Source organism: Calonectris borealis, chromosome 26, assembly GCF_964195595.1.
Source record: "Calonectris borealis chromosome 26, bCalBor7.hap1.2, whole genome shotgun sequence".
Lineage (NCBI taxonomy): Eukaryota > Metazoa > Chordata > Aves > Procellariiformes > Procellariidae > Calonectris > Calonectris borealis.
In genome coordinates this window covers 7396113-7409211 of record NC_134337.1, presented here as the reverse complement: position 1 = coordinate 7409211, position 13099 = coordinate 7396113, and the positions used below count along the sequence as shown (strand labels likewise).

At 43.0% G+C, this 13099-nt stretch overlaps 1 protein-coding gene across 1 annotated transcript in view; it reads left to right on the top strand.

Moving 5' to 3' along the window:
- The window catches only part of KCND3 (potassium voltage-gated channel subfamily D member 3), a 123080-nt gene that overhangs the window by 87425 nt on the left and 22556 nt on the right, over positions 1–13099 (top strand). Inside the window, exon 2 of the mRNA XM_075174392.1 lies at positions 4732–4894. Within this exon, the coding sequence (XP_075030493.1) occupies positions 4732–4894 (163 nt within the window). The remainder of the gene's footprint in view (positions 1–4731; positions 4895–13099) is intronic.

Here is a 13099-nt window from a genome sequence, read left to right as displayed (position 1 = left end):
TACAATTCCCTATTTGTAGGGCTGTGAATGTTGCACAGAGAGATGGGATCATCAGAGATGCTGCTGAGAGTCTATTTTTAGAGTGAGTCATTTGACGAGCTGTTCAGCACCTTATTTATTGCTGTCTCCAGCTGGAGGAACTAAGCACTGTCCAGACACCTCTACCGCTAAAACCAGAACTCAGAAGCAGTGACCTCTATTTGATAACATTTTCTGTACTGACAGAGAGAAAAACAACAGCACATTATGCTGTCACGACTAATAGCTGCTAATTAGGGTGAGTGACATATGACCGCTTTTATATCCAAAGAACACAGAAGTCACAGTACAAATAAAAAAAAAGTTTAAATTCTGCATTCACAGTCTTTTCCCGTCTAAAGAGTGACCACTTAAAAGTAATTTCCTATTAAAAGTAATTTCCTATTTTGTTTTTTTCCTGGTTTGTCTGTTTAAGGCTTTACTTGAACTTTACATTATTTGTACGGTGGGTAGGAGTCTCAGTGTTCACAGTGTTTCCTTGGTAGAAAAGGGGGCTTTGGAGGGACACCAAGAGAAGAAAAGGGGACAAATGGAAGCTGTGTCATTGGAAACACGGGATACATGTCTAGAGGCTCCAGAATCACTATCAGCGTGCAGAGCACTGAAGGGTCTGCGGCAGCAAGGGCAGCCCCTCCCGAAGGTTGCACGCCTTTGCACGCCTTCGCACGCCCCAGTGCTCGTCTGGCAGCAAGTGTATCTCACCTAGCACAGCCAGTACGCGGAGCAATGAATTCAGCAACTGCAAACTAGCTGAATCTGTTGCCATCTAACCGGCTTCCTGGCAAAATAAATAGAAAAGATGTTTATCTCTGTGCATGTTCCACATCTAACCTCGCTGATGCTCAGCATTTATCTCTGGACAAGCCTGGAGCCACGTACAGGCTGTGTTTACTCCAGATTTCTGTACAACTGCCTTGCATTATTAATATTTGTAACGCAGTAGCACTTAGGGGTCACTGCTGGGTGTTGGGTATATCCAGAACATGGGGCAGCTCCTGCTCTGAAAAACCTAGCACTTAAGCAAGCAGGCAAAGAATAAGTAACCGAGTGCCATTTCATAAATGGGGAACTGAGGCACAGAAAGCTGAAATTATTTACTAGAGGTCACATTAAGAGTCTACTGAATTTGCAGCCTCCCATTGTTTTATTACATGCTCAAACATCCCGTTAGACCCTCTGAATGTTAATCATTACCTAACTCTTCTATCTTCTTGCTGCTCTAATGAGATTATTGATGAATTACTTAAAATGCACTTTCTGTAGAAGAAATTTTTTAGGTGACAAGTTGCCTTTTACTAAACAAATTAATGGGAAAGTTGAGTTGTCTCATTCCAGTCTGGGGAAAAGAAGTTTTGGGTTTAAAATGCCCAATTAGTACTAACTGAAATCCAATATTTGAGATTATTTGGCACTGTATCTGTTATAAATACGCCATGTGGCCATTAGTACCTCGTAGTACCATCAGGACAAAAATTAATATTGCAGTAGCTGCATATGTCAGTATAGGAGTAGAACAATTGCAACTTCATAGGTTCATTCCAAACCCCATCATAGTCAAAGTCAAAGGGAGGCCTCTCATTAAGTGCAAGGGGATCTAGATCAAGCTCTGCTGAAGCGTAGCTGGGTTTTACTCCGATCAAAAAGCTATGACATTTCCAAACATCAGTATCACTCACATTGCAGGTCAGCCCGGTAAAGCCAGAGAACGTGGCTGGAAGTGCACAATGTGCCATGCAAACCCAGAGGGACGAATCCAACAGCGTTCTCTCCGCAGATAACTCTGCGGCAGATCCAGAAGTCAGCGTTACGAGTTTTAGGTCTTGTTCCTGCGCAGCCTGCTCTAGCTAGTGCAGCATTTCTCATCGCGGTATCTCTCAGAATAGTTTTGCAAATGAAGTTCTACGTCTCCCCAGCAAAATCCTCCACACTCCAAGACAGTTTGATCTTTCCTGATGGTGTTTTAAAGCACCTTCTCTGAAGTCCCAAGTAATGAGGTAACTCTCAGTCTGCGTGCAAGAACAAAACTCTACAAGACAGACTGTGAGCCAGACACTTATTATTATACTTTCTACAAATGCACAGAAGGGCTTTCTCTCAGTGCTCCAGGTCACTGAGATCATGTTTGAGGCATATGATTAATTTTCAGCCTTATTGTGTTAAGGGGTGGCAGGAGAAAAGTAAGAAAGATTTTTTTAGAACAGTGTTAAATGAGGCAGAAGACTTTGTCTCTTAGCAAGAGCTTTTAAACTATCTTTGCATAAAGCAGCAGCTAAAAAGTTAATAGATATAAATAGCATTTTATTGATTTGAGATGTTCTGAGGGGTTTTAATGCAGGTGAAGGCAGGAAAAGGATTCTGCTTGGGATAATTAAGCCTTGGTGAAGCATGAAGCATTTACAAAAAAAAACCAAAACCAAACACCAAAAAAAACCCCCAAACAAACAAAAAAAACCACCACCAAAAAAACACAAACCTGAAAATGCCGAAGAAAAGTTGTCACTCAGCCTGAAACTAAGCCCTTCCTGGGACACAAGCCAGTATGATAGCCCAGCGATGATAATCTTTTACCCAGCTGCTTGGCCACACTGTCTAGCCACCAAGCCTAGAAGAAGAGCACGAGAGACTCCCTGGAGCAAGCAGTTAATGTGTAATGAGTTCTGCTTTTATTCAGAGACCCTCATACCAACGAGTTCTTAGATGGGGGAAAGAAGTTCAGCTGATAAAAAAGGTGTTTTGAAATATTTGGTTTTCCCCTTGGACGTAAATTATTCTTAGCACAACTCTATTCCTATAAAAGCTCTTTGTGGGTCATATGCAGACATCAAAGGTAAAAATAAAGCCTCAACTGTAAATCATTTTGCTTTTCAATATTTACTGCATCAAACACCAGAACACCCCAAAGAAGAGCATGGAAATCCCAAACACCATCTGACAGCAACTATCCAGATTCCAAGCACCCCAAAACAAGGGATGTCTTCCTTAGGCCCAGGTTTTCATTTTGGCATCCTTTCCCTGTCCACTGCAAACCTTCAGCAGGTTGCAGTCCCTAGGACCTCTCTCCCACTCCGGGGTGTAGCCAGGTCACGTAAACCTGCCTGTAGTGGGGTTTCAGAGAGTCCAGTGTGTCCTCCTGGGAATTCCTGTACCGCGGTGGTTTGTACACAGTCATTTCAGTATCAGAGATTTTTTTTCAAAAATTTGCTGTTATTTGGCTGCTTGCTTTTCCCTTTCCTCCAGATGAAAATTACTTCAATGAATATTGATATTAATATACATTTGCATGCAAGCATGTAATAAATGGCTCACTGAAACAAGGCCTGTAAATTCAGTCAGTGGCTGTGCTAATCATGTTCCTATCATACTCTAGGGGCATTAGCTACAAATGAGCTTTTTGTTATATGATCAGAACACACTGCAATCCACATCCAGCTTTCTGGATGAGTTTTTGTTTGCCTATGTACCATTTGCAGAAGGAAGCATTGAAGTCACTTCTAGAGGGCAAACTGCAGGGGAGGAAGAGCCTCCTATGGAGTTTACCATCGCATCTGCTGAACGCAGGGCGCAACATTTGCATTGCCAACATCTGGTGCTTGCTGGATATCAGAAGTTGTGCTGCGAGATGGGGGAATCGTGAGTGATGGCACGGTCGGTTAGAATTAAGAGGTCCAATCACCTGGGATGCAACATGGGGATTGTGTCAGGCCAAACTATATATCAGAATTCAAAATCCCCATTACCTTTGCTATAATGCAGCATTCAGTGAGCCAGCACCGTCAATCATATGCCCGAGTCCCAGAGCAGTTTAAGTGCCGTATGTTCCATGAGGGAATAACAGCCACGCTCCTTCTTATGGCACTGGTGAGTAGTCATAAGGCAAAGCACGTTGGTTTTCTTTACAGAAGAACAGTATCAAAGCTTAAGCTTAAGTATAAAACTGCTGCAGAAAGCTTTTGCAATATGCAAAGTAAAAACACAAAGAGCAAACAAGCACTCAGAGTAGTGATTTCTGTCATGTGGAATCCACAGAACCTAAACCAGCATCATCTTCCATCTGCATAAAATGGATTAATCCATCTCAATTCTGATGGTATTATTTAACATACAAATTACAATGGTTAATGAAGATTGCTGGGTCAAATCCAGTGCAGAGGTTTGTCTGAATAATTTTTCAGCTGGTCTCATATTCCTGACAATTCACCCTTTGAATCCAGACTTTGAACAAACCCCAAATTTCTGACTGGACAGATGGCAAGGAAACTGCTGGGTTTTGAAACAGAAGTGAAAATCAGTCCTCATTTGCACCTGGATACAAGGGAATGGAAATATATGAACCTGCTCACAAGCAGACGTACAGTTTTAAGTTTGTTAGAGCTCATCTACAAGGAGAGGTAGGTACTAAATGAGCACGGGCGTGGATTCAACGTGCTCAGCAGCTGCCTGAGCTGGCACATCTATTCTGCAATAAGAGTGGCTTTTTTTGGCTTAGCTTAATTCATTGCCAAAGCGCGGTGTAATTGTCATCTCTAGGATGACAGCACCACATGAATTGTTGCTTGCACGGTGGATTTCTAAGCTTTAGTGCCCAACCTGGACACTCCTGTTGCTGGGCGCTCAGGGAACCTGAAAAGGCTTTTGGTGCCGTTGCACTTGTCTGAAGGAGGGACTTCCCTTTTTTTTTTTCCCCCCCTCTAGTTACGGTGACATGGTGCCCAAGACAATTGCTGGGAAGATATTTGGCTCCATTTGCTCCCTGAGCGGGGTGCTGGTCATTGCTCTGCCGGTTCCAGTCATTGTTTCCAACTTCAGCCGAATTTACCACCAGAACCAGAGAGCCGACAAGCGGAGAGCACAGAAGGTAAGCCGTCCCGCGCGGCCGCCTCCTCCGAAAGCTCAGCAGCTGCCAGGAAACCTCAGCCCCTGCTTGTCACCACGGGGCTCGTGAGACACCAGTGACAATTCTGAGCATTGCAGAGGGCAGCCTGCATGCACCTATCCATCTACCTACACATACCTCACACACAGTTATAACTACCTCCACCCCTACAGACACAAGCTAGTTCACTACACACACTGCGTACTGGCGTATTTTAAACATCAGAAGCAATGGGGCTTTTATTGCTCACCTTTGCTACATACCAGTCTGAAATAAATATACACAGATACACATAAACCTTTGAATCATTAACAGGAGCTGTTTATCTTTCTCGCTGCTTCGTTTCTGTCCTCTCTCTGCCCTGGAGTTTTGAAAACCCCCATCCAGAACCATACATTTATCAGTACACATACCCCCTCAAAGCTGCAAACTGTAACATAGAAAAAACACTGGGAATACACAAAAGCCCCCAGGAACATCAGGGGATTACTGAATATTCCAAAAGCTGAACAGTTTTTACCAGCATAAGCTTACTGATTCACTGAGAAAGTATAACAGATTTATTATATCTTTATTTCAGTCTGCTAAATTACACTAAAACCAGAATCAGGTTTTTACAAAAACTGCAAACTAAAGGTCTGGGTTTTTTTTTCTCCCTATGGAATGCTGTCTGCCAGAAATTCAAGACTCAGGGGACCTGATGGAGGATAGTAGTAGAATGATGTGCTATTTCTGCTTCAGGCAAGCATCTGGGACGTGCCTACTTCTTGCATCTCAGGGAGCTGACAGCAGAGAGCTGAGATACAAGACCTACAAAGCCACAAAATTTGGCAGTCAAAACACATAAGGAGAGTAGCAGAGACACAGAATCGTACAGGAATGAGTTGCAGTGTCCATAAGTCATTGCTGGGTTTTACACATACCTGCATTAGGTTTGGCGTTGTACATGTGAAACATCCCAGTAATTTTGGGAGATGTTTTTGAAGGAGAGTTGTTTATCTGATTAGTCATACAACGTAATATAGATAAAAAAATCTAAAGATTTTTCCATAATGGAAGTCCGCTCGGTACCACACACTGTTCAGTCAGCAGCCGGACAGTGGGAAACCAGTATGGATCATTACATTCATTTAATGAATTTAAATGATTTGCAGAGTGGGTTGCCTAATACGAGGCTGCACCCAGGCATGAGGTATCTGGGTTTAACCTGCACAGGAACGTGCCAGGTGTCAGTGCGCAGGGGTACTCACGCAGAGGTTTGTTAAGGGGACAGTGTGCAGTAGCTCATTTAAATAATTGACGACTTTGAGAGAAAGCACTTGTTCTACTGAAATGGCACATAAACACAGAGAGAGACAGCCTGCGTTACAGTAGATAAATAGGCAAGACAAATAAACAAACAAGATTTGTACATAACCATGGATCACAACACAAAGAAGCGCCAGAACTGACTCCAGGTCTGTGCTTTCGGATGAGGCTGTCCTCCTCTCCAGGCAGCATACCAAAGTTTCTTGTTCTGATTCACGTTTTCCTTTATTTGTGGACTGTGATCCACTTGGTGACAAGGAGATGTACCACCACCTTTGATGCTGATATGATTGATCGCAGCTTTTATAAGGTTTGCTGTATTGACACACACAGTGTATAATTTCCCCCATTTGAATTTCTAATTCCCTTGATATTGGATGAATTTCTGGGCTAAGAAAGTTTTCTCAAGTCAGAAGTGTGAGTAATTTTCACATGATCATCACTGCATGAATACTAAAGAGAACGAAAGAGACAGAAGCACATTAACGACAGTCTCTCTGGAGATGGTCAGGACGTACACAGGGACATTAAGAATCTGCTTTGATAGCATACTTGTTCCAACATCATCCTCCAGTGAATTGAATCCCTTCTTCAGAAATAGGAAAGTTTTAGTAATAGTTAAAACTCCGTCCCCATCTAATTAAAGATACAAAGACATTTGCATGGCTTCTTCAAGAAGGTTGGAAAAAGCTCTTTGTGCTCTCTCAGTCCTTGAATATGGAGAGCCCACCAGTAGAAGGTCCTTTCAAGCACAGTTTAGAAGACACAGCTTTGAAGAAATAACACAGATGTCTTTCTTAAGTTTCTGGTGTGCTAAATAAATTATTTTTCTCTTTTAATTGAAGAGTAAATATCATAATTTTATAATGTATAAGTAGGTTTCAAGATTAGACTATAGACCATATTTATTTATTTTTTATGAACTCAGACTGAAGTTTTCCAATGAGAAATAATAAAGGCTGAAGTACGGTATGAGTGTCAAATTGGCTGGATGTGACATTCACAGATTTGAAGGTCGGGGTGTGAGTAAACCTGGGCTCTCCAGCACAGTGGGGGTTTCTGAGGGGCTGCACAGCCCCAATGTCCCTCTAGGTTATGATGTGCCCAGTCTTAACTTTGTCTCTTAACTGTTGAGGAGGCACTGGTCTAGCAGGAAGAGGTATTTAAATAGCATGAATAAAATACCAGGAGGTGGCTGTTAGTCATCAGCATCTACTCTTCAACTAACTGAGGAGAAACGTTCCTTAAAAAAGGGGGAGGGGGGGACCAAAACAAAACCAAACTACCAGAGATTTAATCACCTTGAAGATTAATTATTCTTTGCCAAAACTGCATTGCAAGAGAATTAATTACAAGGAGATCTGGCAATTTTAATTTATTGTGCTGGGTCATCAAATTTTGTCCTCTGGCATGCTGCAAGGACCAGGTCAACCTGAATGGAAGATGAATTGATCATTTCTGACAAGGTTCATTTTGGTAAAATTGTTTTTTGGTCCCATCCCCCCCCCCCCCCGACTTTTTTTTTTCTTTTTGGCTGATGTGCTAAGAATAGACCTTCCTGACTTTGAAACGATGCTGTTCTTCAGTGAATGTCACAGCCTTTGGTTTTAAAAGAGAATTTGACACTTAAAAGGCTTGACAATAGAATGACTTTATAATTCAGATAATGCTAGGGTCTCTCTCTTACTGTGTTCAGTTTGCAGCATAGATGCAATGTGAAGAAGGAGGAGACAAGTATCTGGTGCTGGTTTCAGGACTACACCTCCCACTTTTCAACCCTAGAAAGAGAAAGCAGAGGCAGCTGCTAACAGCTACTGAAATGCTGCTCCTTTAGCAGCAGTAGAAAAACTAAAACAGTTCATTGTTTAGAAGTTAGAGACTGAGTGAATACAGCCCCAAGCCACATTATTCCCACCAGAGCAGGGCAGTAGAGAAATGCATGGCTGAAAGAATGCCAGATAATACAGTAGTGAAAAGACTAGATGTGGCCTTTAGGCTTAGTGCAGCAAAGATCCCAGACATGCAGATTGCTCTCCCAAGGTTTACAGGAATGCTGTAGACCTCTGGACTCAGAGACTGGTCAAAAATCCTGCAAGAATGATCTTTCTTGAGTAAACTCTAGCTGCTGACAGGCAAATTTATTCCCATGTCTTTAAGCAAAGAACCAATACTAAAATCAAAGGCCCTATCTTTGCACTAAAAATAACAAAAAAAAAAGGAAGAAAGAAAGAGAAGAAAACACTACATCTCTTAGGGAAAATTCTTCTAGAAAGGTGTTTTTCAAAGTGTTATGGGAGCCTTTGTTGGTCCTAATCTCCCAGGCCCGATGACACTTGTCTTTGTCCAGCTTTAAAACAATCAACTCGGGTCCCTCAGCTGGAAAGATTGTGCTAAGTGCACCAAAGTTAGTTTGTTCTGTTGGGTTTTTTTGTTCCTGGAATGATGCTTCAGAAGAGACAACTAGAGATACCTCCGATATCTCCCCAAACTGCTCCAATACAGTGCAACTAATTACAGCAGTATGACTCCATTGCCTCCAATGTCCCATTCCCTGGGGAAACAGGAGCTGGCCGTAAACTGCACAGGAGCTCTCAGAAATGTGAGTTTGCTTAGGTGGGACAATGACTGAAAAATAGCAATGTGCACTAGCAGCTTTTCCGTAAGAAAAAAATGGTAAGACAGGAAAAAATACTGTAACAAGGGCAATACAGCATTACAGGTTAAGCCTATGCGGTTGTTAGCCCTGACTCCCTGCACACGTAAACATACGTGCAGATGAAGACACTAAGTCCTCAAAGGCATATTTAAAGCAGTTTTGAACAGCCTCAGAAGGCACATGGAAGTAGAGCGGCAGCTGAAATGTTGGGAAATAGCAACAACAGCCTAAAGCAAACTGGTCTCTAGACCAGCCCCCTTAGGGCTAAAATTTAGCCAACTGACTTGTTACAGATTTTCTCTGTTTGGGGGAACACAAACGTTCAGAAAGGGGCCTCTTACCCAATGAAGTATGCCTCCTCACATTTGCACAACAGAGGAGGAAGAAATGTAAATGCTCCAACGCCAGGAAAAAAATCCTGTTTAAAGTGCATTTCTCGAAAAATGGTTAGATATGCTAAATGAGCCAAGATACTGAAATGGCTGATAATCTCAGAGGGATTAGTGTGGTTTTAGTGGTGCATTTCACAGGGGCTAAACTGGAACTGTCATCTACGAGTATAAAACTTCAGTAATCACAGTGCTTGGTTTCAGGTCTGCAGTAAATATGCTTTTGAGGACTACAGCTGCTTAGTCTGTTCAATTAATTTTGTTTATTATCTGGTGGCTGTTGACTGCACGAGAACAAGCAATATACTGCAAAAGCCTTGAAATAGACTTCTCATTTCATCTTCTAGGCTCTAAGTTTCCAGGAAAGAACCAAACACCCAGGTTTAGGCAAGGAAAGGACTACCCAGGACAAAATCATTTTGCAGAGCCGCTCTCACATAAAACGATGATATAGAACTGAAAACTGTAACACAGGCTATCAAAGAGTAGATGGTATAAATTAGGTGAAGCAGAGAAGCGGACACATTGCCTGCTGCATGAATTAAAGCATTCAATCACAGAGCCAATATCAGCAGAAGAAAGGAATGAAGGGGCAAGGGACAAGCCGTATCTTTTCAGATGGAAGTCGATGAGAGGAAGTAGATGGAGGAAGGTTATTCCAGACAGCAAGAGCTGCTCGTGAGATGGTTGCACACAGGCAGCTATGACTCTGCAGACTGATGAAGAGGTAACTATGGAGATGCTTAAAAGGGGCTTAAGCCAAAAGGAAGGAAGAGTAAGGACACAAACGTCTTTCTGATGGTTCCATGAGGCACATAGAAACAGCCTGTTCCAGACCCAGCCGTCACTTCCAGAGGCACGGAAAACAGGACTGCAGTCAGCAGAGCGGATGAAGAGGGAAGATGGTGATGAAAAGAATGCTTAATACTAGATTTATGTCATCATCGTACCCATGAGAAAGACGGCCCACACACCTGTCAATAATGAGGCCATTATAATAATTGATTTGCTAGAGAGCAGGGGAGTCAGCTTTGAAATGTTCTGTCTTTCAGCTGACACCCTAAATTTTGGAGGTGGGTTACTGAACTTCAGAGCGTGGAACAGAACGGCCAGAAAAAGCGACTCGAGCAAAGCTGTGAGCTGTCTAAGGAGAGCTCAGCAACAGAATATGACTCAGTTCCCAGCAGGGGATGGGGTTGGGAACTTAAGGAGAGAGAGAAACAATAAGGTTAAAACTGGAGCTGGCTGACATTTAAAAAACATGGGTTTTTTTCCAACCACAGTGAATCTGTGTGGAGTATGTTTTTGTTGTTGTTGATATTTAACAGTTTTTGACAGGGGGAAAAAAAGCTTTTTTAATTTTTTTTTTATTTTTAAAAAAGAGATTTCATTTTTGCTGGGGTAGGTGCCTCTTTCTCTTCCTCCTCTGTTTAGCGTTTGTCACATCCCCTCATACAGTTCAGGGGGAAAAAAACAAACAAATAAACCAACCAGGAATCCTTCCTCTCTTCCTTCATATCATCCAGGAAAGCAAAATGGCATTTTCCATCAGTTCAGCTAGTTCAAATTCCCCTGGTCCCAGATTGCGTAAGACAACTAGATGTCTCCTCTGAAAGGAAGGATTGAAATCAGTGAGCTAGAGCTTATAGGTTCAGCCTCCAAAGCAAGCCCATATATCCAAATATTAAGCCTCTTGCCAACAGTGGTCCAATGCCCAGATGAAATAATTTCCACACATATCCAAAAGCCACTCTACATTTGTTTCATGCCTTGAGGCCCTTTCACGTCATGACTCAGTCATAAGCAGATAACAGCCTGCAATGCGCAAGAACCTGACTAACCCATCCTCGGGGTCTCTCCTTGGTCACACCAAGAGGGTGTCCCCTTCCCCCACCTGCTGCAAGTCCGGGTTGCGTGTGGCAGCCTCTGTCCAGATGGCTCCATTACGTAGCCCAGTTGGTAGGATTTGTAACGGCTGATAATGCCCGATTCATCCCAGATGTCTAAATAAATGCAAGCTGAAATCGCCTTGTCAAGGAGACCTGCATGCAAAATGTTCAGCCAAAAAATGTTGGGAAGCCCTGTCCTACTTTGGAACTGGGTTCTAGTGATCAGATTCTTTGCTGTTGCCTTCATTAACGCAGTTACTCTGCCTAAGTAACGCAGAATCGAGTGGGCTGGGTGCAGTTTAGCTCCCATGCAGTTCGCAGCCTACATACTAAATACAGCTTAAACACCCCTGCACCAACTGCAATATACGGTTATGTCTAGATTAATGGATATGGATATATCCACTGGGTCAGGAAAAAAGATAACTAAAAGTGGGTGTAAATGGTAGTAAAGCTTATTGCAGTTACTAATTTGTACCATGACAGTAATAAGCAGATGAAGAACAACATTTGTTGCTGACACATGTGGTGCTGAGATGGCAATACAGGTCTCCGAGTCCTCTAATCACACAGGATGGGAACACTCTGCAGTCTACCAGCACATCTCTCAAGGGCCACTGCAGAATTTCCCTGCTTACACACTGCCAGATGTCTTACACAGCCCAGCATGAGAAGTCCTAGAATCTCATTACTCCACTCCTCCCACTCCACCCAACAGCAGTGGTCTGCAAAGTCTGACTCAGAACAAGCCTTTGTTGTTTGAAGGTCATGAAAATCCCATCAAACAGTAACTGCTGATAACTTCAGCATCGCATCAGGCTCTAAACCAGCACAAGGCAGGCCCTCTCCGGGTACGAGCAGGAGCCTGCCGTCCTCTTTTGTCTCCCCACCACAGCCAGTCCACTGTTTTGACAAACTCTGATGCTGCTGCAGCATCACCCTTCCATACTTCCCTCTCTGCGACTCAGGTTTTTTCATGCATAAAACTGGGATAAATCCACTTCTCCTGGCTTGGTGGATTCTTGCAGAGTTAGTTCATGTACATGTACAAGGTTATAAAGTGAAACCATCTTATGGTAATACTATTCATACCCAGGATTTTAAATTTATCTATCTGAGCTTTTGCACTAGCAATTCTTGCTGACCCTTGCAAACAAGGCAGCAGAAATGACAGTATGTGCTTTCCTGACCAGTCACAGGTAGGAAGCAGAGCAATGGTAAATGCTGGCAGAGAATGGTTTACGAGCAGGCAAGGAAATCTAGAGCGTGCATAAAACTTACAGATAATTTTCAAAAAAATGTCTATATGGGGAAATCACAGTCTGCCTGTGAGTACTGTGCAGGAAGAAAAAGCAGTTCCATCCACCAGACAAATTACTCCATAGGAAATAGTTCCTCATTTCTCCTCTTTGTCACAGTACAGAACTCTCCTGTTTACTATGCAGACCGCTGCCTGATGGTAATTCCAGCCACCTGTTCTCCATGTAAGTGCAGCCATTTAGACCGAACTCAGCATTAACTCTGAACAAATACAATAATAAAGAGCAATTCTAAACATTGTCCACGAGCTCCGGTATCCAGGCGCCAGTGCATTTCTGTCCACATATGAAGCATCAGCTTTGTTAGCGATTGAGTCAGGACAATTAGGAGCCATTCTAGCAGGAACATGCAGCGATGCTGGAATGCACAAACAAGGGCCAGAGCAGCGCGTAGCCATGACGACTCCGCAGCTTTCTGCTGACAAACCGGGAGCCTCCAGCGCCCAGGACAGCACCAGGCAGGCTTCTCCCTCCGCATCTGCCAAATCAAGGCATGCAGCCAACCTGCTGTGGCTGTCAGCCTAAGGACGTGAGCCGAGACACACATTCTTCTAAGAGTCTTCACTTATCAAATAGGACCATGGGATGGGTTTGTGATGGATTTTTTTCCCCAGAAGCCTAATGCA